Source organism: Choloepus didactylus, chromosome 1 (genome assembly GCF_015220235.1).
Source record: "Choloepus didactylus isolate mChoDid1 chromosome 1, mChoDid1.pri, whole genome shotgun sequence".
Taxonomy (NCBI): Eukaryota; Metazoa; Chordata; class Mammalia; order Pilosa; family Megalonychidae; genus Choloepus; species Choloepus didactylus.
Genome location: NC_051307.1, coordinates 205582249 through 205605400, shown reverse-complemented (window position 1 = coordinate 205605400; position 23152 = coordinate 205582249). Strand labels below are relative to the sequence as shown.

Below are 23152 nucleotides of genomic sequence, written 5' to 3'. Positions count from 1 at the left end.
TTTCTGACATTATTTTGAGGAGCATGTTGTAATTTAAGAATAGGACTTACTGCCCTTGAAAGTAATGAATATTCCTTTCTTTTAAAATATTCATTTAGTTGTTTCGCTAATTGAGACCACCTTTTCCATCTTCCAAATTTTTAAGGTTTGTGTGTAATCGTATTAGGTAATCCTTTAAAGCAGTTTGACAAAGGGTCTTGCATGTGAGCTAGCTTTGGTTACCTTGATTAGGTGGCATTCGATCCAGTTTACAATGCCAGTAGTACTTACTGGGCAAGCCTCTGCTTGGGAGTTGGAACACCAGAACTAGTAATCCACTCTACCCTGGAAGGGAAATTTATTTACAGCTGAGTCTCTTCAGACCCATGTAAAACTTCGTCTTGATGTTCCTCAGGCTTCACTTCATGGGTGAACTGGGCCATCATTTCGGTAAAATAACTTTTAAATTGCACCTAGATACACATTGTATCTAGACATTGCACCTGAGATTGTTTTACATATTACATTCCAGTTAGGTTGTCATGCAGACTTTTGTTTTTCTAAAACATTAATAGGAGAAGAAACTGATCCATTGTCTATCTGAGGATGAGATAAGTTCTTCTACAAGTTCAACTGATAAATCAGATGGGGAGTCAAGGGAAGGGTAAGTTCTTGTTTTTCTGTCTCTCTTCATAAGCTATTTCTGTTTGAACTAACCCTCAATGCACATTTTTATAATGTGATAAAAGATTGGTAGTATATGCTCAAGCTAAAAAGATCTCTTCTAAATGAACACATTGATTTTCATTCAGAAATCATATAGAATATCTTCTTAGGTCTTTGGGCTTATAGTTTTTGTCAGATTTGTAAAAAAAAAAAGTCGGCTATTATTTCTTCAAATATTTCTTTTGCCCTACCCTCTGCTCCCTTTGGAGGATTCCAATTACATGTATATTAGGCTGCTTTAAGTTGTTCCACAGCTCACTGCTGCTTTGTTGATTTTTTTAACTGTTTCTTCTTTCATTTTTTTTATAGTTTCTATTGCTGCATCTTAAGTTTACTAGTCTTTTGTTCTGCAGTATATAATCTGTTAATCCCATCCCATGTATTTAAGATATTGTACTTTTCATTTCTACAAGTTCTATTTGGGTCTTTTTGTATCTTCCATGCCTTTCTTTAACATGTTCATGCTTTCCTCTACTTTGGACATATAGAAATATATTTATAATAACTGTTTTAATATCCTCTCCTATTAATTCTATCACTTGTGTCACTTGTGCATCTGTTTCTCATAATTGATTTTTCTTTTCACAGTGTGTAGTATTTTCCTGCCTTGCATGTCTGGTAATTTTGACTGGATGCCAGATGTTGGAATTTTACTTTGTTGGGTTCTGGTGTTTTTGTATTCTTTTAAATTTTCATGAGCATTGCACTGGGGTGCAGTTAAGTTACTTAGAAATAGTTTGATCTTTTCAGGGCTTGCTTTTTAGGCTTTGTTAAGTGGGACCAGAGTAAACTTTAGTCTAGGGCTAATTTTGTCCCTTTCCTTTTTGAATTCTCTTCTTGATGTCCTATGTACTACAAGGTTTTTTCCCTATGATTCCAGCGGGAACTGAAACTATTCCTGGCCCTCTGTAAGCCCTGGAGAATTTTCCATCTATTACCTTTTGGTAGTTCTTTTCTCTAGCCCAGGTTGTTTCCTCTCACACATGTGCTGATCAGAACTCAGCTGGAGTTTCAAGGGGAACCTCTGAAGATTTCTGGAGCTTTCTCTCTGTGCATCTCTCTCCTCTTCATGAAGCTTTCTCCTCTCTAGTACTCTTCACTGTGAACTTTAGCCACCTTGACTTTTGTGAATTCTCATTGCTGTTTCAACTCAAATTGACTGTCATGCTCAGTTTGGTTTCCCCCTCTTTGCTCTGTGGCTTGCAAACTGCCTTCATGCAGTAAGCTGCTTCTCAGACATCACTGTACTGCATCGACTGTTGTCCAATATTTGAAAACCATTGTCGGTTTGTCTTTTTGTGGTGGTTCGCATGGGAAGCACACCCAATTCCTGACTGGAATCACATTCTATCCTGTGAATTTTTAATTTCAGATATTATATTTTTTTCATTTCTAGAATTTCTACTTAAATCTTTTTTTGTAGTTTTTACTTACCTGCTGCAATTTCCTTTCTTTACATTGAATATGAGAATATTTTCTTTTACGTCATTGAGCAGTTATATTTATGATATACTATAATAGCTGCTCTAAAATTTTATCTGCTAATTTCAACATCTGGGTCATCTTAGGATAAAGTATCTGATAATTATGTTTTGAGATTGGGTCATATTTTCCAGTTTCTTCATACATAAAGTAATCTTGGATTGTATTCTGGACCATGTAGAGGATTGTATTCTGGATTTTATAGCGATTCTGGATTCTAGACAGTCCTTAAAAGTATACATAGACTGGACTCAAACTGCACTCATTCTGAAAACTCTGGTTCTTGGGTAGCACTCACATCTCATTTCATTCAGTTCTTTAATCCTTAGTTAGGCAGCTTGGATTCTGCCCCATAGATGTATGCTTCAGAGGGCAGTCAGTGGTTTGGGAAAAATTTATACACAGGATCTGGGATACTCCCTCTCTGACTCTCTCCTTTTCGGTATTCTTCTATCACTTTCTAGAGGCCATGGTTGTCCTGAACCATCCTTTGGTTCTTCAGGTCAGAAAGATTATGGGTTTTCTATTGTACTTTTAGCTGCCTGTGGCTTGCCTGTGTCATCTCCCCTCCAGAATCTGCTTGCAGATTTTCTTCATTCTCTAGGATCTTCATATGGTTGCTCTTTCTATTTTATTCATAGTTTGTAGTTGTTATTTGTGGGAAGGTCAATCTGTAGGAACTTACTTGGCCATTTTGAAGCAGAAAGTTTTTAATGGGAAATTCTCAAGAAGCCAATTAAATAACAAGGGGATTTTTTTTTTCTTTTTTCAGGAAAAGTCATACAAATGAAATGAGTGATTTGGTACAATTGATGACTCAGACCCTGAAACTGGACTCTAAAGAGAGCTGTGAAGATCTCCCAGTACTAAATCCAGTATCGGAGTTCAAAATTCATCGGAAGTATCGGGATACATTGATACTTCATGGTAAAGTTGCAGAAGAGGCAGCGGAGATCCATTTTAAAGAGCTGCCTTCAGGTGATCAGTTTATTCTGTTGCAGCAATTGGGAGCGTGTGTTTATTGAAGAAATATGTCAAACAAAATGCCTGCAAATGATTTTTAAAACTTTTTTATTATTTGACCTAGACATCTCATAAAAGGTGTATCTTGTTTTATGCAGCAGATGTATTCCTGCAAAGTTGCATGAAAATTGATTTTTGAAAATAAGTAACGTAAATAAATAAATGTTTGGAATTTTTCTCATGATTTTCTTCAAGTTAGACAATTGTGGTTTTTAGGTTTAGGAGACAGTAATGAGCATGAAGTTTAAGTTCATGTATAAATTTTTAGTGATTAAAATATAATTGAAGTCATTAAGCCAAACTCTTTTCAGAGTGAAAAGAATCGTAACATAATAAGATTTTTAAAAATAACATCGGGTTCTTCTTTTTCAGTGGTAAGAGAGAATTTATTTTTCCCTGTCTTTGTTATTGCTTTTTAGCTATCGTGCCAGGTTCTGAAAAGATCAGGAGAATAGTTGAAGTTTTGAGAGCTGATGTTATCCAGGGCCTGGGGGTTCAGCTTTTAGAGCAGGTGTATGATCTTTTGGAAGAGGAGGATGAATTAGAAAGAGAGGTAAGTGTCCCATTCGCTATGTCAAGCTGCTTATGCTGTAGAAATTTTTTGTTACCAGCTTTACTGAAATAGAATTCATGTACCATACAATGTACTCATTAATGATACATAGTTGAATGGTTTTTTATATGTTCAAAGAGTTGTACAGCCATCAACATAATCAATTTTAGAACATACTCATCACCCTCAAAAGAAACTCCATACCCATTAGCAGTTGCTCCACATTTCCCCCATAAACATCCCAACCCTAGGAAAACACTAATCTACTTTCTGTCTCTATAGATTTGCCTATTCTGTACATTCCATATAAATGTAATCATATAAAATGTGCCCTTTTGGACTGTTTTTTTTCCACTTAGCATAATGTTTTTAGATTCATCCATGTTATTAGTGTATTTGTTAGTGTTTTGTTCCTTTTTATGGCCAAATGATATTCCATTACATGGCTGTGCCACATTTTGTTTATCCATTCATCACTTGATGGACATTTGGGTTATTTCTACTTTTGAGCTATTATGAATAATAATGCTATGAAAACTCATGTAAAAGTATTTATCTGGATATATGGTTTCACTTTTCATGGGTATATATCTAGGAGTGGAATTTCAGGATCATATGGAAACTCTTATGTTTAACCATTTGAGGAACTGCCAGGCTGTTTTCCAAAGCATCTCAACCTTTTATATTCCCACCTGCGGTGTATGAGGGTGCCAATTTGTCCATATCCATGCTAGCACTTGTTATTGTCTGCCATCTTGACAGTAGCCTTCCTAGCAAGTGTTAAGTGGTATCTCAAGGTTTTAATTTTCTTTTCCTAATGGCTGTTGATGTTGAGCATCTTTTCATATGCTTATTGGCCATTGGCATATCTTCTTTGGAGAAATGTCTTTTCAAGTCTTTTGCCTATTTTTTTAATTAGGTTGTTTGTCTTTTAATTGTTGAGTTGTAGGAGTTCTTTTTATGTTTTGGATATTAAACCCTTATCAAATTTATGATTTGCAATTATTTTCTCCCTTTCTGTGGGTTTTCTTTTCACTTTCTTGATAATGTCCTTTTTTGTTCTTTTTTAAAATTCAGTTTTATTGAAATATAGTCACATACCATACAATCATCCAAAGTGTACTATCAGTTGTTCACAGTACCATTATATAGTTAGGCATTCATCACCACAATTAGTTTTCAAACATTTTCATTACTGCAAAAATAAATAAATAAATAAATAAATAAATAAATAAATAAATAAATAAAAAATAAAAATGAAAGTAAAAAAGACTCCAGATATCCCACCCCCCACATTCCCTCCCTATTATTCATTTACTTTTTGTCCCCATTTTTCTACTCATCTGTTCATACACTGGATAAAGGGAATGTGAGCCACAAGGTTTTCACAATCATATGGTCACACAATGTAAGGTAGTTATACAATCGTCTTCAAGAATCAAGGCTAGTGGGTTGCAGTTCACCTGTTTCAGGTATTTCCTTCTAGCTATTCCAAGACACTAAAAGTTAAAAAAAGGGATATCTGTATAATGCATAAGAATGTCCTTGTACCTTCATTTGAAATCTCTCAGCCATTGAAACTTTATTTTGTTTCATTTCTCTTCCCTTGTTGATCAAAAGGCTTTCTCAATCCCTTGATGCCGGGTCCAGGTTCATCCCTGGAAGTCATGTCTTGTATTGCCAAGGAGATTTACACCCCTGGAAGTTGTGTCCCACGTAGGGGGTGGGCAGTGAGTTTACCTGCAGAGTTGGCTAAGAGAGAGAGGCCACGTCTGAGCAACAGAAGAGGTTCTCTGGGGGTGACTCTTAGGCACAATATAATTAGGCTTAGCCTCTCCTTTGCAGTAACAAACTTCATAAGGCAAGCCTCAAGATTAAGAGCTCGGCCTTCTAAACTGGTAGTCCCCAATACTTGTGAGAATATTAGTAATTTCCCAGGTGAGGAAGTTTAATATTTCCACATTTCCCCCAGTCCCCTAAAAGGACTTTGCAAATACATTTTTTTTTTGTTATGACTTTTTATGCATTTGCATTTAAGCATCAGTAGGAAGTAAGAAGTGGAGTTATGTCCCAAACAATGCAATACAATAATACTGGCATTTTATAATTACCCAAAGGGTTACCTTTACCGCAGGTCTTTATTTCTTTATGCTTCTTTGAACCAGTGTCTAGTATCCTTCCCTTTCAGTTTTTTTTTTTTTGAGAGTGTTCACATTCCATACAGTTATCCAAAGATCCAAAGTGTGCAATCAATTGCCCCGGTACCATCATCCATCACCACAATTAATGTTTTGTTTTGTTTTGTTTTGTTTTCAAATTTTTAGAACATTTTCATTACCCCAGAAAAAGAATAAAGACAAAGAAAGGAAACTCAAATCCTCTCATACCCCTAATCACCCCCCTCCATTGTTGACTCATAGTATTCTTATAGTACATTTGTTACTGTTAATGAAAGAATGTTAAAATGCTACTAACTGTAGAATATAGTTAGCAATAGGTATATTTTTTTCCCTATATGCTCCTCTATTATTAACTTCTAGTTATAGTGTCATACATTTGTTTTGGTACATGAAAGAGATTTCTGATATTTATATAGTTAATCACGGACATTGCCCACCACAAGGTTCACTGTTCTATACATTCCCATCTTTTAACCTCCAGCTTTCCTTCTGGTGACATATGTGACTCTGAGCTTCCCCTTTCCACCACATTCATGCACCATTCAGCACTGTTCATTGTTTTCACAACGTGCTCTGTTCATTTCCAAACATAAGTTCAACCTAGTTGAACACTGCTCATAATAAGCAACTGCTCCCCATTCTTTAGCCTTATTCTGTATCCTGGTAACTTGTATTTCACATCTATGAGTTTACATATTATAATTAGTTCATGTCATTGAGACCATATTATATTTGTCCTTTTGTGTCTGGCTTATTTCACTCAATGTAGTGCCCTCAAGTTTTCTTCATCAACCTGTTTTTTTTTAAGACGGTTTTGTTCACATACCATACATTCCATCCTAAGTAAACAGTCGATTGTTCCCTGTATAGTCACATATGTATCTATTCACTACCATCACCACTGTCTGTATAAGGACATCTGCATTTCTCCCACAAAGCAGGAGGAAAGTCAAAGAAGGTAGAGAGACAAAAGAAAAGGAGAAAAAAAGAAAGAGAAACAACCATGACAGCTAGGAAGCAACGACAGGAAAGAGCATTAAACTAAAGTATAATAAAGAGTCAGACAACATTACCAATGCCAGGAGTCCCATACCCCTCCCTTATGTCTCCCTCTTATATGCATTTAGCCTTGGTATATTGCCTTCACCACATTAAAGGAAGCATAATACAATGTTTCTTTTGCATTGATTGTATTTTTCCCCTAATACCTCCCTATTTTTAACACCTTGTAAGTTGACATTCATTAGTTCTTCCTCATGAAAAAGCATATTTGTACATTTTATCACAATTGTTGAGTGCTTTAGGTTTCCCTGAGTTATACAGCCCCAGTCTTTATCTTTCCTCTTTTCTTCTGGTGTTCCACATGCCCCTAACCTTCCTCTTTCAACTGTACTCACAGTCCTCTTTATTCAGTGTACTTACAATATTGTGCTACCATCACACAGTATTGTGCATTTCCAAATCTGTACAATCGATCCTCTTGTTCATTCTATACTCCTTCAGCATCAACTTCCCCTATCTCTACCTTTTTTCTATCTCCTGATATCTTCATTTGTACACTCTTCTCCAGACCTCTCCCTCCTGTCTTTTCCTGTCTGCCTGTAGCACTCCCTTTAGTATTTCTTCTAGAGGAGGTCTCCTGTTCACGAACTCTCTCAGTGTCTATCTGTAAATATTTTAAACTCTCCCTCATTTTTGATGGACAGTTTTGCCAAATATAGGATTCTTGGTTGGCAGTTTTTTCTCTTTCAGTATCTTGAAAATATCATACCACTGCCTTCTCACCTCTGTGGTTTCTGCTGAGAGATCCGCACTTAGTCTTATCAAGCGTCCCTTGTATGTGATGGATTGCTTTTCTCCTGCTGCTTTCAGAATTCTCTCCTTGTCTTTGACGTTTGAAAATCTGATTAGTAAGTGTCTTGGAGTATGTCTATTTGGATCAATTCTGTTTGGGGTATACTGTGCTTCTTGGACTTGTAATTTCATGTCTTTCATAAGAGTTGGGAACTTTTCATTGATTATTTCCTCTAACATTCTTTCTGCTCCTTTTCCCTTCGCTTCTCCTTCTGGGACACCTATAGCATGTATATTTGTTTGCTTCATGTTGTCATTCAGTTCCCTGAGACCCTGCTCATATTTTTCCATTCTTTTCCCTGTCTGTTCTTTTGTGTATAGGATTTCAGATGTCCTGTCTTCTGGTTCACTAATCCTTTCTTCTGCATCTCCAAGTCTGCTGTTGTATGTCTCCACTGTGTTTTTCACCTCTTCTATTGTGTCTTTCATTCCCATAAGTTCTGCCATTTGTTTTTTCAAGTTTACAAATTTTTCCTTATGGTCACCCAGTGTATTCTTTATATCCTTCATCTCTTTTGTCACTTTTTCTTTCAACTTGATTTAATTTAGAAGATTTGTTTGAACATCTTTAATTAGTTGTTTCAACTCCAGAATATCAGTTGAGGGGTCAGTTTTTTCCTTTGACTGGGCCATATCTTCATGTTTCCTGGTGTGGCTCATGATTTTTTGTTGTCTAGGCATCTGATTTTCTTGATTAATTTAGTCTGGAGGTTGTTTTCTCTCTTTTGCCTAGGGTTTTCTTGTTAGTTGTCTTTGATCTCTGTCTTTTCTTTGTTTCTCTCTCTGGCCAGTTGTCAGATTGGCTCTGCCCCCCAATCTTCCCCTAAAATCAGGCACCCACTGTGGCCTGTCACAGGGATGAGAAGTAGGCACTGGGCACCCCAGAAAGTTCACTGTGTGTGTTGATACAAATCTGCTAGCTTCCACTGGTGCTCTGCTTTCTGCCAGCCAGCAAGACCTGGGTTTGTTTTAGGGCCCTGCTTTAACAGTTAGGTCTTCCTTATTTCTCAGCCAAAACAGGGCCGGATTTCTGTATAGGGCATGTAGACCAGCTCCTGTGGTCCTAAGAAAGGGTCTGGAGCATCTTTTAAAAAGTGCTTCAATTCCCTTGCCCCTTCCAGACTGTCCAGCAGATGGTGCTATTTGGTAACTTAATTGTCCTCAGAGTCTGCTTTGCCTCCGAGCACAGGCTGCGCCTACATAGGTGAGCTGAAACTGCATAGTTTCCTATGCACCCCCCCCCCCCTTGCTGGCCAAAATCTGACTCAATGTCGGGCTCCACCTGTGGCAAAGTACTTCCTCAGCTGACCCAATACTGAAGCCGTCCCCCAGACAAGGAAAAGGCTGCTGATTGCTGCTTCCCTCAAGGATGGGGAAAGGATTTTCAGGCCCAGGGCTGGAAACACAGTTTCTGTCCATGTTTTCTCAGACTCTTTTTCCCTCACTGATGTGGGCCTTGAAATGACCTCCCCTGTTCCTAGGTCTTCAAACAGTGGGGGTATGTTTTACTGCTGTGAGAGATTTTGTAATCTGTGTCTGTGGTGGGAGGGGTCCCATCTGATTCTGTGCCTTTCCCACACTGAGATTGAGTGAGGAGAAGGGGCAAGGACCAGCTGGTCTGGGATGGAAAATTCCGACTTGATATTTCGTCTCTTTCTTCAAATCAGCGTTTTGCTGGGTCCTTCTCCACGGCTTAAAACAATTCAGAATTGTCCTTTTTTTCATTGAATCTCTGGAGGGAAGTTTTCAGTAGCTATTTATGTTGCCATGTGGATGACGTCACTCCCCCTGTTGATGATGTCACTCCCGATAATGTCCTTTGATGAGTGAAAGTTTTTATCTATCTTTTGTTTTGTTCCTTGTGTTTTTGGTGTAATATCTAAGAAGCCATTGCCTATACAAAGTCCTAAAAGTATTTCCCTGTGTTCTCTAAATAGTTTCATAGTTTTAGCTATTTTATTTAGGTCTTTGATTCATTTTGAATTACTTTTTATATGTGGTATGAAGTAGGGTTCTACTTTCATTCTTTTGCATGTGGGTACAGTTTTCCCAGATCTGGTCCTCCACGTTGATGATTTCTGTTGCTTTAGTTTTCTCCTTTGCCTGGGCCATCATTTCCTGTTTCTCTATATGATTTGTAACTTTTATTGAAACCTGGACATTTTAATATTTTAATGTGTTTTCACTGGAATTTAGACTCTGAAGCATGTGTTCCTTAAGTTTGTATCCATCTAATGTTATGGCAGAGCTTTCCTTAAATGCTAGGAGCTAAGGAAAAAAAAAAACAGGAAAGAAAGAAAATATCTTTCCCAGTTTTTGCAGATTGACCTATTACCAGTGCTCTCCTTCAGAACTTATCCATGCAGTTTAGAGAACAGTTCCAGGCCAAAAGCACAGGGGCCTCCCTGATCCTTTCTGCGTGTGCCTCTTGTCTTGGGCATACATGTGTGGGAATTATGTCATTTACACAACACGAATATCTACTCTCCTCTAGAAAATACTTTCTTCACGGTCCTGAACACTTCACTGTATGTGCTACAGCCAGCAATCCTGGCCTCAGTGAGCCACGACTTGACTGCGCTCCTACAGTGTTCTGTCAGAGAACTCTGTTAGCTGCCTTCTACATGCAGGGCAAGTTCTGGAACAGCAAGCCTGTGACAAGTGTCCTGGTTTAGTTCCTCAGGCCACCACCAGAGAGATTGGGCCATACGTATTTGCTCCTCCTGGAACCAGGACCAGGGCTAACTCTGGGAGCCTGGTTTGGCTCTGTACTGAGCTGGTGAGGGGATGGGGGAGGAGCCAGTCTAGGCACCATGAGATCCTGCTGCTTTTGTTTTTTTTTTTTTAATCATCATTTTATTCAGATATATTCACATACCACGCAGTCATACAAAACAAATCGTACTTTCGATTGTTTACAGTACCATTACATAGTTGTACATCCATCACCTAAATCAATCCCTGACACCTTCATTAGCACACACCCAAAAATAACAAGAATAATAATTAGAGTGAAAAAGAGCAATTGAACTAAAAAAGAACACTGGATACCTTTGTCTGTTTGTTTCCTTCCCCTATTTTTCTACTCATCCATCCATAAACTAGACAAAGTGGAGTGTGGTCCTTATGGCTTTCCCAATCCCATTGTCACCCCTCATAAGCTACATTTTTATACAACTGTCTTCGAGATTCATGGGTTCTGGGTTGTAGTTTGATAGTTTCAGGTATCCACCACCAGCTACCCCAATTCTTTAGAACCTAAAAAGGGTTGTCTAAAGTGTGCGTAAGAGTGCCCTCCAGAGTGACCTCTCGGCTCCTTTTGGAATCTCTCTGCCACTGAAGCTTATTTCATTTCCTTTCACATCCCCCTTTTGGTCAAGAAGATGTTCTCCGTCCCACGATGCCGGGTCTACATTCCTCCCCGGGAGTCATATTCTATGTTGCCAGGGAGATTCACTCCCCTGGGTGTCTGATTCCACGTAGTGGGGAGGGCAGTGATTTCACCTTTCAAGTTGGCTTAGCCAGAGAGAGAGGGCCACATCTGAGCAACAAAGAGGCATTCAGGAGAAGACTCTTAGGCACAAATATAGGGAGGCCTAGCCTCTCCTTTGCAGCAACCGTCTTCCCAAGGGTAAAACTTATGGTAGAGGGCTCAACCCATCAAACCACCAGTCCCCTATGTCTGTGGTCATGTTAGCAACCATGGAGGTGGGTTAGGCGAATACCCCTGCACTCTCCACAGGCTCCTCAAGGGGGCACTACATCTTTTTTTTTTCCTTGTTTTTCTTTCTTTTTTTTTTTTTTAACTTTCCTTTCTTTTTTAAATCGACTCTATGAAAAAAAAAGTTAAAAAGAAAACAAACATACAATAAAAGAACATTTCAAAGAGACCATAACAAGGGAGTAAGAAAAAGACAACTAACCTAAGATAACTGCTTAACTTCCAACATGTTCCTACTTTACCCCAAGAAAGTTACATAATATAGCAACATTTCTGTGAACTTGTTCCTACTATATCCATCAGAATTTAACAGACCATAGTCATTTCTGGGCATCCCCAGAACGTTAAATAGCTTATCTGTTCTTCTTGGATTATTGTTCCCCCTTCCTTAATTGCTCTCTACTGCTAGTTCCCCTACATTCTACATTATAAACCATTTGTTTTACATTTTTCAAAGTTCACATTAGTGGTAGCATATAATATTTGTCTTTTTGTGCCTGGCTTATTTCGCTCAGCATTATGTCTTCAAGGTTCATCCATGTTGTCATATGTTTTACCAGATCGTTCCTTCTTACTGCCGCGTAGTATTCCATCGTGTGTATATACCACATTTTATTTATCCACTCATCTGTTGAAGGACATTTGGGTTGTTTCCATCTCTTGGCAATTGTGAATAATGCTGCTATGAACATTGGCGTGCAGATATCTGTTCGTGTCACTGCTTTCTGATCTTCCGGGTATATACCGAGAAGTGCAATCGCTGGATCGAATGGTAGCTCTATATCTAGTTTTCTAAGGAACTGCCAGACTGACTTCCAGAGTGGCTGAACCATTATACAGTCCCACCAACAATGAATAAGAGTTCCAATTTCTCCACATCCCCTCCAGCATTTGTAGTTTCCTGTTTGTTTAATGGCAGCCATTCTAACCGGTGTTAGATGGTATCTCATTGTGGTCTTAATTTGCATCTCTCTAATAGCTAGTGAAGCTGAACATTTTTTCATGTATTTCTTGGCTATTTGTATTTCCTCTTCAGAGAACTGTCTTTTCATATCTTTTGCCCATTTTATAATTGGGCTGTCTGTACTATTGTCATTGAGTTGTAGGATTTCTTTGTATATGCACGATATCAGTCTTTTGTCAGATACATGGTTTCCAAAAATTTTTTCCCATTGAGTTGGCTGCCTCTTTACCTTTTTGAGAAATTCCTTTGAGGTGCAGAAACTTCTAAGCTTGAGGAGTTCCCATTTATCTATTTTCTCTTGTTGCTTGTGCTTTGGGTGTAAAGTCTAGGAAGTGGCCGCCTAATACAAGGTCTTGAAGATGTTTTCCTACATTATCTTCTAGGAGTTTTATGGTACTTTCTTTTATATTGAGATCTTTGGTCCATTTTGAGTTAATTTTTGTGTAGGGGGTGAGGTAGGGGTCCTCTTTCATTCTTTTGGATATGGATATCCAACTCTCCCAGCCCCATTTGTTGAAAAGACCATTATGGCTCACTTCAGTGACTTTGGGGGCCTTATCAAAGATCAGTCGGCCATAGATCTGAGGGTCTGTCTCCGAATTCTCAATTCGATTCCATTGATCTATATGTCTATCTTTGTGCCAGTACCATGCTGTTTTGGCAACTGTGGCTTTATAATAAGCTTCAAAGTCAGGGAGTGTAAGTCCTCCCACTTCGTTTTTCTTTTTTAGAGTGTCTTTAGCAATTCGAGGCATCTTCCCTTTCCAAATAAATTTGATAACTAGCTTTTCCAAGTCTGCAAAGTAGGTTGTTGGAATTTTGATTGGGATTGCATTGAATCTGTAGATGAGTTTGGGTAGAATTGACATCTTAATGACTTTTAGCCTTCCTATCCATGAACATGGAATATTTTTCCATCTTTTAAGGTCCCCTTCTATTTCTTTTCTTTTTTTTTTTTTTTTTAATCATCATTTTATTGAGATATATTCACATACCACGCAGTCATACAAAACAAATTGTACTTTCGATTGTTTACAGTACCATTACATAGTTGTACATTCATCACCTAAATCAATCCCTGACACCTTCATTAGCACACACACAAAAATAACAAGAATAATAATTAGAGTGAAAAAGAGCAATTGAAGTAAAAAAGAACACTGGGTACCTTTGTCTGTTTGTTTCCTTCCCCTACTTTTCTACCCATCCATCCATAAACTAGACAAAGTGGAGTTTGGTCCTTATGGCTTTCCCAATCCCACTGTCACCCCTCATAAGCTACATTTTTATACAACTGTCTTCGAGATTCATGGGTTCTGGGTTGTAGTTTAATAGTTTCAGGTATCCACCACCAGCTACCCCAATTCTTTAGAACCTAAAAAAGGTTGTCTAAAGTGTGCGTAAGAGTGCCCACCAGAGTGATCTCTCGGCTCGTTTTGGAATCTCTCTGCCACTGAAGCTTATTTCATTTCCTTTCACATCCCCCTTTTGGTCAAGAAGATGTTCTCCATCCCACGATGCCGGGTCTACATTCCTCCCCGGGAGTCATATTCCACGTTGCCAGGGAGATTCACTTCCCTGGGTGTCTGATCCCACGTAGGGGGGAGGGCAGTGATTTCACCTTTCAAGTTGGCTTAGCCAGAGAGAGAGGGCCACATCTGAGCAACAAAGAGGCATTCAGGAGGAGACTCTTAGGCACAAATACAGGGAGGCCTAGCCTCTCCTTTGCAGCAACCGTCTTCCCAAGGGTAAAACTTATGGTAGAGGGCTCAACCCATCAAACCACCAGTCCCCTATGTCTGTGGTCATGTTAGCAACCATGGAGGTGGGGTAGGCGAATACCCCTGCATTCTCCACAGGCTCCTCAAGGGGGCACTACATCTTTTTTTTTTTTTTTTTTTCCTTGTTTGTCTTTTTACTTTCTTTTTTTTTTTTTTAACTTTCCCTTCTTTTTTAAATCAACTGTATGAAAAAAAAGTTAAGAAGAAAACAAACATACAATAAAAGAACATTTCAAAGAGACCATAACAAGGGAGTAAGAAAAAGACAACTAACCTAAGATAACTGCTTAACTTCCAACATGTTCCTACTTTACCCCAAGAAAGTTACATAATATAGCAACATTTCAGTGAACTTGTTCCTACTACATCCATCAGAAATTAACAGACCATAGTCATTTCTGGGCATCCCCAGAACGTTAAATAGTTTATCTGTTCTTGGATTATTGTTCCCCCTTCCTTAATTGCTCTCTACTGCTAGTTCCCCTACATTCTACATTATAAACCATTTGTTTTACATTTTTCAAAGTTCACATTAGTGGTAGCATATAATATTTGTCTTTTTGTGCCTGGCTTATTTCGCTCAGCATTATGTCTTCAAGGTTCATCCATGTTGTCATATGTTTTACCAGATCGTTCCTTCTTACTGCCGCGTAGTATTCCATCGTGTGTATATACCACATTTTATTTATCCACTCATCTGTTGAAGGACATTTGGGTTGTTTCCATCTCTTGGCAATTGTGAATAATGCTGCTATGAACATTGGCGTGCAGATACCTGTTCGTGTCACTGCTTTCTGATCTTCCGGGTATATACCGAGAAGTGCAATCGCTGGATCGAATGGTAGCTCTATATCTAGTTTTCTAAGGAACTGCCAGACTGACTTCCAGAGTGGCTGAACCATTATACAGTCCCACCAACAATGAATAAGAGTTCCAATTTCTCCACATCCCCTCCAGCATTTGTAGTTTCCTGTTTGTTTAATGGCAGCCATTCTAACCGGTGTTAGATGGTATCTCATTGTGGTCTTAATTTGCATCTCTCTAATAGCTAGTGAAGCTGAACATTTTTTCATGTATTTCTTGGCTATTTGTATTTCCTCTTCAGAGAACTGTCTTTTCATATCTTTTGCCCATTTTATAATTGGGCTGTCTGTACTATTGTCATTGAGTTGTAGGATTTCTTTGTATATGCACGATATCAGTCTTTTGTCAGATACATGGTTTCCAAAAATTTTTTCCCATTGAGTTGGCTGCCTCTTTACCTTTTTGAGAAATTCCTTTGAGGTGCAGAAACTTCTAAGCTTGAGGAGTTCCCATTTATCTATTTTCTCTTGTTGCTTGTGCTTTGGGTGTAAAGTCTAGGAAGTGGCCGCCTAATACAAGGTCTTGAAGATGTTTTCCTACATTATCTTCTAGGAGTTTTATGGTACTTTCTTTTATATTGAGATCTTTGGTCCATTTTGAGTTAATTTTTGTGTAGGGGGTGAGGTAGGGGTCCTCTTTCATTCTTTTGGATATGGATATCCAACTCTCCCAGCCCCATTTGTTGAAAAGACCATTATGGCTCACTTCAGTGACTTTGGGGGCCTTATCAAAGATCAGTCGGCCATAGATCTGAGGGTCTGTCTCCGAATTCTCAATTCGATTCCATTGATCTATATGTCTATCTTTGTGCCAGTACCATGCTGTTTTGGCAACTGTGGCTTTATAATAAGCTTCAAAGTCAGGGAGTGTAAGTCCTCCCACTTCGTTTTTCTTTTTTAGAGTGTCTTTAGCAATTCGAGGCATCTTCCCTTTCCAAATAAATTTGATAACTAGCTTTTCCAAGTCTGCAAAGTAGGTTGTTGGAATTTTGATTGGGATTGCATTGAATCTGTAGATGAGTTTGGGTAGAATTGACATCTTAATGACTTTTAGCCTTCCTATCCATGAACATGGAATATTTTTCCATCTTTTAAGGTCCCCTTCTATTTCTTTTCTTTTTTTTTTTTTTTAATCATCATTTTATTGAGATATATTCACATACCACGCAGTCATACAAAACAAATTGTACTTTCGATTGTTTACAGTACCATTACATAGTTGTACATTCATCACCTAAATCAATCCCTGACACCTTCATTAGCACACACACAAAAATAACAAGAATAATAATTAGAGTGAAAAAGAGCAATTGAAGTAAAAAAGAACACTGGGTACCTTTGTCTGTTTGTTTCCTTCCCCTACTTTTCTACCCATCCATCCATAAACTAGACAAAGTGGAGTTTGGTCCTTATGGCTTTCCCAATCCCACTGTCACCCCTCATAAGCTACATTTTTATACAACTGTCTTCGAGATTCATGGGTTCTGGGTTGTAGTTTAATAGTTTCAGGTATCCACCACCAGCTACCCCAATTCTTTAGAACCTAAAAAAGGTTGTCTAAAGTGTGCGTAAGAGTGCCCACCAGAGTGATCTCTCGGCTCGTTTTGGAATCTCTCTGCCACTGAAGCTTATTTCATTTCCTTTCACATCCCCCTTTTGGTCAAGAAGATGTTCTCCATCCCACGATGCCGGGTCTACATTCCTCCCCGGGAGTCATATTCCACGTTGCCAGGGAGATTCACTTCCCTGGGTGTCTGATCCCACGTAGGGGGGAGGGCAGTGATTTCACCTTTCAAGTTGGCTTAGCCAGAGAGAGAGGGCCACATCTGAGCAACAAAGAGGCATTCAGGAGGAGACTCTTAGGCACAAATACAGGGAGGCCTAGCCTCTCCTTTGCAGCAACCGTCTTCCCAAGGGTAAAACTTATGGTAGAGGGCTCAACCCATCAAACCACCAGTCCCCTATGTCTGTGGTCATGTTAGCAACCATGGAGGTGGGGTAGGCGAATACCCCTGCATTCTCCACAGGCTCCTCAAGGGGGCACTACATCTTTTTTTTTTTTTTTTTTTTCCTTGTTTGTCTTTTTACTTTCTTTTTTTTTTTTTTTAACTTTCCCTTCTTTTTTAAATCAACTGTATGAAAAAAAAGTTAAGAAGAAAACAAACATACAATAAAAGAACATTTCAAAGAGACCATAACAAGGGAGTAAGAAAAAGACAACTAACCTAAGATAACTGCTTAACTTCCAACATGTTCCTACTTTACCCCAAGAAAGTTACATAATATAGCAACATTTCAGTGAACTTGTTCCTACTACATCCATCAGAAATTAACAGACCATAGTCATTTCTGGGCATCCCCAGAACGTTAAATAGTTTATCTGTTCTTGGATTATTGTTCCCCCTTCCTTAATTGCTCTCTACTGCTAGTTCCCCTACATTCTACATTATAAACCATTTGTTTTACATTTTTCAAAGTTCACATTAGTGGTAGCATATAATATTTGTCTTTTTGTGCCTGGCTTATTTCGCTCAGCATTATGTCTTCAAGGTTCATCCATGTTGTCATATGTTTTACCAGATCGTTCCTTCTTACTGCCGCGTAGTATTCCATCGTGTGTATATACCACATTTTATTTATCCACTCATCTGTTGAAGGACATTTGGGTTGTTTCCATCTCTTGGCAATTGTGAATAATGCTGCTATGAACATTGGCGTGCAGATATCTGTTCGTGTCACTGCTTTCTGATCTTCCGGGTATATACCGAGAAGTGCAATCGCTGGATCGAATGGTAGCTCTATATCTAGTTTTCTAAGGAACTGCCAGACTGACTTCCAGAGTGGCTGAACCATTATACAGTCCCACCAACAATGAATAAGAGTTCCAATTTCTCCACATCCCCTCCAGCATTTGTAGTTTCCTGTTTGTTTAATAGCAGCCATTCTAACCGGTGTTAGATGGTATCTCATTGTGGTCTTAATTTGCATCTCTCTAATAGCTAGTGAAGCTGAACATTTTTTCATGTATTTCTTGGCTATTTGTATTTCCTCTTCAGAGAACTGTCTTTTCATATCTTTTGCCCATTTTATAATTGGGCTGTCTGTACTATTGTCATTGAGTTGTAGGATTTCTTTGTATATGCACGATATCAGTCTTTTGTCAGATACATGGTTTCCAAAAATTTTTTCCCATTGAGTTGGCTGCCTCTTTACCTTTTTGAGAAATTCCTTTGAGGTGCAGAAACTTCTAAGCTTGAGGAGTTCCCATTTATCTATTTTCTCTTGTTGCTTGTGCTTTGGGGTGTAAAGTCTAGGAAGTGGCCGCCTAATACAAGGTCTTGAAGATGTTTTCCTACATTATCTTCTAGGAGTTTTATGGTACTTTCTTTTATATTGAGATCTTTGGTCCATTTTGAGTTAATTTTTGTGTAGGGGGTGAGGTAGGGGTCCTCTTTCATTCTTTTGGATATGGATATCCAACTCTCCCAGCCCCATTTGTTGAAAAGACCATTATGGCTCACTTCAGTGACTTTGGGGGCCTTATCAAAGATCAGTCGGCCATAGATCTGAGGGTCTGTCTCCGAATTCTCAATTCGATTCCATTGATCTATATGTCTATCTTTGTGCCAGTACCATGCTGTTTTGGCAACTGTGGCTTTATAATAAGCTTCAAAGTCAGGGAGTGTAAGTCCTCCCACTTCGTTTTTCTTTTTTAGAGTGTCTTTAGCAATTCGAGGCATCTTCCCTTTCCAAATAAATTTGATAACTAGCTTTTCCAAGTCTGCAAAGTAGGTTGTTGGAATTTTGATTGGGATTGCATTGAATCTGTAGATGAGTTTGGGTAGAATTGACATCTTAATGACTTTTAGCCTTCCTATCCATGAACATGGAATATTTTTCCATCTTTTAAGGTCCCCTTCTATTTCTTTTCTTTTTTTTTTTTTTTTAATCATCATTTTATTGAGATATATTCACATACCACGCAGTCATACAAAACAAATTGTACTTTCGATTGTTTACAGTACCATTACATAGTTGTACATTCATCACCTAAATCAATCCCTGACACCTTCATTAGCACACACACAAAAATAACAAGAATAATAATTAGAGTGAAAAAGAGCAATTGAAGTAAAAAAGAACACTGGGTACCTTTGTCTGTTTGTTTCCTTCCCCTACTTTTCTACCCATCCATCCATAAACTAGACAAAGTGGAGTTTGGTCCTTATGGCTTTCCCAATCCCACTGTCACCCCTCATAAGCTACATTTTTATACAACTGTCTTCGAGATTCATGGGTTCTGGGTTGTAGTTTAATAGTTTCAGGTATCCACCACCAGCTACCCCAATTCTTTAGAACCTAAAAAAGGTTGTCTAAAGTGTGCGTAAGAGTGCCCACCAGAGTGATCTCTCGGCTCGTTTTGGAATCTCTCTGCCACTGAAGCTTATTTCATTTCCTTTCACATCCCCCTTTTGGTCAAGAAGATGTTCTCCATCCCACGATGCCGGGTCTACATTCCTCCCCGGGAGTCATATTCCACGTTGCCAGGGAGATTCACTTCCCTGGGTGTCTGATCCCACGTAGGGGGGAGGGCAGTGATTTCACCTTTCAAGTTGGCTTAGCCAGAGAGAGAGGGCCACATCTGAGCAACAAAGAGGCATTCAGGAGGAGACTCTTAGGCACAAATACAGGGAGGCCTAGCCTCTCCTTTGCAGCAACCGTCTTCCCAAGGGTAAAACTTATGGTAGAGGGCTCAACCCATCAAACCACCAGTCCCCCTATGTCTGTGGTCATGTTAGCAACCATGGAGGTGGGGTAGGCGAATACCCCTGCATTCTCCACCGGCTCCTCAAGGGGGCACTACATCTTTTTTTTTTTTTTTTTTCCTTGTTTGTCTTTTTTCTTTCTTTTTTTTTTTTTAACTTTCCCTTCTTTTTTAAATCAACTGTATGAAAAAAAGTTAAGAAGAAAACAAACATACAATAAAAGAACATTTCAAAGAGACCATAACAAGGGAGTAAGAAAAAGACAACTAACCTAAGATAACTGCTTAACTTCCAACATGTTCCTACTTTACCCCAAGAAAGTTACATAATATAGCAACATTTCAGTGAACTTGTTCCTACTACATCCATCAGAAATTAACAGACCATAGTCATTTCTGGGCATCCCCAGAACGTTAAATAGTTTATCTGTTCTTCTTGGATTATTGTTCCCCCTTCCTTAATTGCTCTCTACTGCTAGTTCCCCTACATTCTACATTATAAACCATTTGTTTTACATTTTTCAAAGTTCACATTAGTGGTAGCATATAATATTTGTCTTTTTGTGCCTGGCTTATTTCGCTCAGCATTATGTCTTCAAGGTTCATCCATGTTGTCATATGTTTTACCAGATCGTTCCTTCTTACTGCCGCGTAGTATTCCATCGTGTGTATATACCACATTTTATTTATCCACTCATCTGTTGAAGGACATTTGGGTTGTTTCCATCTCTTGGCAATTGTGAATAATGCTGCTATGAACATTGGCGTGCAGATATCTGTTCGTGTCACTGCTTTCTGATCTTCCGGGTATATACCGAGAAGTGCAATCGCTGGATCGAATGGTAGCTCTATATCTAGTTTTCTAAGGAACTGCCAGACTGACTTCCAGAGTGGCTGAACCATTATACAGTCCCACCAACAATGAATAAGAGTTCCAATTTCTCCACATCCCCTCCAGCATTTGTAGTTTCCTGTTTGTTTAATGGCAGCCATTCTAACCGGTGTTAGATGGTATCTCATTGTGGTCTTAATTTGCATCTCTCTAATAGCTAGTGAAGCTGAACATTTTTTCATGTATTTCTTGGCTATTTGTATTTCCTCTTCAGAGAACTGTCTTTTCATATCTTTTGCCCATTTTATAATTGGGCTGTCTGTACTATTGTCATTGAGTTGTAGGATTTCTTTGTATATGCACGATATCAGTCTTTTGTCAGATACATGGTTTCCAAAAATTTTTTCCCATTGAGTTGGCTGCCTCTTTACCTTTTTGAGAAATTCCTTTGAGGTGCAGAAACTTCTAAGCTTGAGGAGTTCCCATTTATCTATTTTCTCTTGTTGCTTGTGCTTTGGGTGTAAAGTCTAGGAAGTGGCCGCCTAATACAAGGTCTTGAAGATGTTTTCCTACATTATCTTCTAGGAGTTTTATGGTACTTTCTTTTATATTGAGATCTTTGGTCCATTTTGAGTTAATTTTTGTGTAGGGGGTGAGGTAGGGGTCCTCTTTCATTCTTTTGGATATGGATATCCAACTCTCCCAGCCCCATTTGTTGAAAAGACCATTATGGCTCACTTCAGTGACTTTGGGGGCCTTATCAAAGATCAGTCGGCCATAGATCTGAGGGTCTGTCTCCGAATTCTCAATTCGATTCCATTGATCTATATGTCTATCTTTGTGCCAGTACCATGCTGTTTTGGCAACTGTGGCTTTATAATAAGCTTCAAAGTCAGGGAGTGTAAGTCCTCCCACTTCGTTTTTCTTTTTTAGAGTGTCTTTAGCAATTCGAGGCATCTTCCCTTTCCAAATAAATTTGATAACTAGCTTTTCCAAGTCTGCAAAGTAGGTTGTTGGAATTTTGATTGGGATTGCATTGAATCTGTAGATGAGTTTGGGTAGAATTGACATCTTAATGACTTTTAGCCTTCCTATCCATGAACATGGAATATTTTTCCATCTTTTAAGGTCCCCTTCTATTTTTTTTAGTAGAGTTATGTAGTTTTCTTTTTATAGGTCTTTTACATCTTTGGTTAAGTTGATTCCTAGGTACTTAATTTTTTTAGTTGCTATTGAAAATGGTATCTTTTTCTTGAGTGTCTCTTCAGTTTGTTCATTTCTAGCATATAGAAACATTACTGTCTTATGTGCATTAATCTTGTATCCCGCTACTTTGCTGAATTTGTTTATTAGCTCTAGTAGCTGTATCGTCGATTTCTCAGGGTTTCCTAGATATAAGATCATATCATCTGAAAACAATGACAGTTTTACTTCTTCTTTTCCAATTTGGATGCCTTTTATTTCTTTGTCTTGCCGGATTGCCCTGGCTAGCACTTCCAGCACAATGTTGAATAACAGTGGTGACAGCGGGCATCCTTGTCTTGTTCCTGATCTTAGAGGGAAGGCTTTCAGTCTCTCACCATTGAGTACTATGCTGGCTGTGGGTTTTTCATATATGCTCTTTATCATGTTGAGGAAGTTTCCTTCAATTCCTACCTTTTGAAGTGTTTTTATCAAAAAGGGATGTTGGATTTTGTCAAATGCTTTTTCAGCATCTATTGAGATGATCAATTGATTTTTCCCTTTTGACTTGTTAATGTGTTGTAATACATTGATTGTTTTTCTTATGTTGAACCATCCTTGCATGCCTGGAATGAACCCCACTTGGTCATGGTGTATGATTTTTTTAATGTGTCTTTGGATTCGATTTGCAAGTATTTTGTTGAGGATTTTTGCATCTATATTCATTAGGGAGATTGGCCGGTAGTTTTCCTTTTTTGTAGCATCTTTGCCTGGTTTTGGTATTAGATTGATGTTAGCTTCATAAAATGAGTTAGGTAGTGTTCCATTTTCTTCAATGTTTTGAAAGAGTTTGAGTAAGATTGGTGTCAGTTCTTTCTGGAAAGTTTGGTAGAATTCCCCTGTGAAGCCATCTGGCCCTGGGCATTTATTTGTGGGAAGATTTTTGATGACTGATTGGATCTCTTTGCTTGTGATGGGTTTGTTGAGGTCTTCTATTTCTTCTCTGGTCAGTCTAGGTTGTTCATATGTTTCCAGGAAATTGTCCATTTCTTGTACATTGTCCAGTTTGTTGCCATACAGTTGTTCATAATATCCTCTTACAATTTTTTTAATTTCTTCAGGATCTGCAGTTATGTCACCTTTTTCATTCATTATTTTGTTTATATGGGTCTTCTCTCTTTTTGATTTTGTCAGTCTAGCTAGGGGCTTGTCAATCTTGTTGATCTTCTCAAAGAACCAACTTTTGG

The 23152-nt window shown here is 38.5% G+C and overlaps 1 protein-coding gene across 5 annotated transcripts in view; it reads left to right on the top strand.

Annotated features, from left to right (window-relative positions):
- The window catches only part of NEK4 (NIMA related kinase 4), a 100967-nt gene that overhangs the window by 41604 nt on the left and 36211 nt on the right, over positions 1-23152 (top strand). For all 5 annotated transcript variants that reach the window (XM_037798088.1, XM_037798100.1, XM_037798079.1 and 2 more), the window contains exons 12-14: positions 555-643; positions 2960-3165; positions 3630-3763. In XM_037798088.1, coding sequence (XP_037654016.1) covers positions 555-643; positions 2960-3165; positions 3630-3763 — 429 coding nt within the window. The remainder of the gene's footprint in view (positions 1-554; positions 644-2959; positions 3166-3629; positions 3764-23152) is intronic.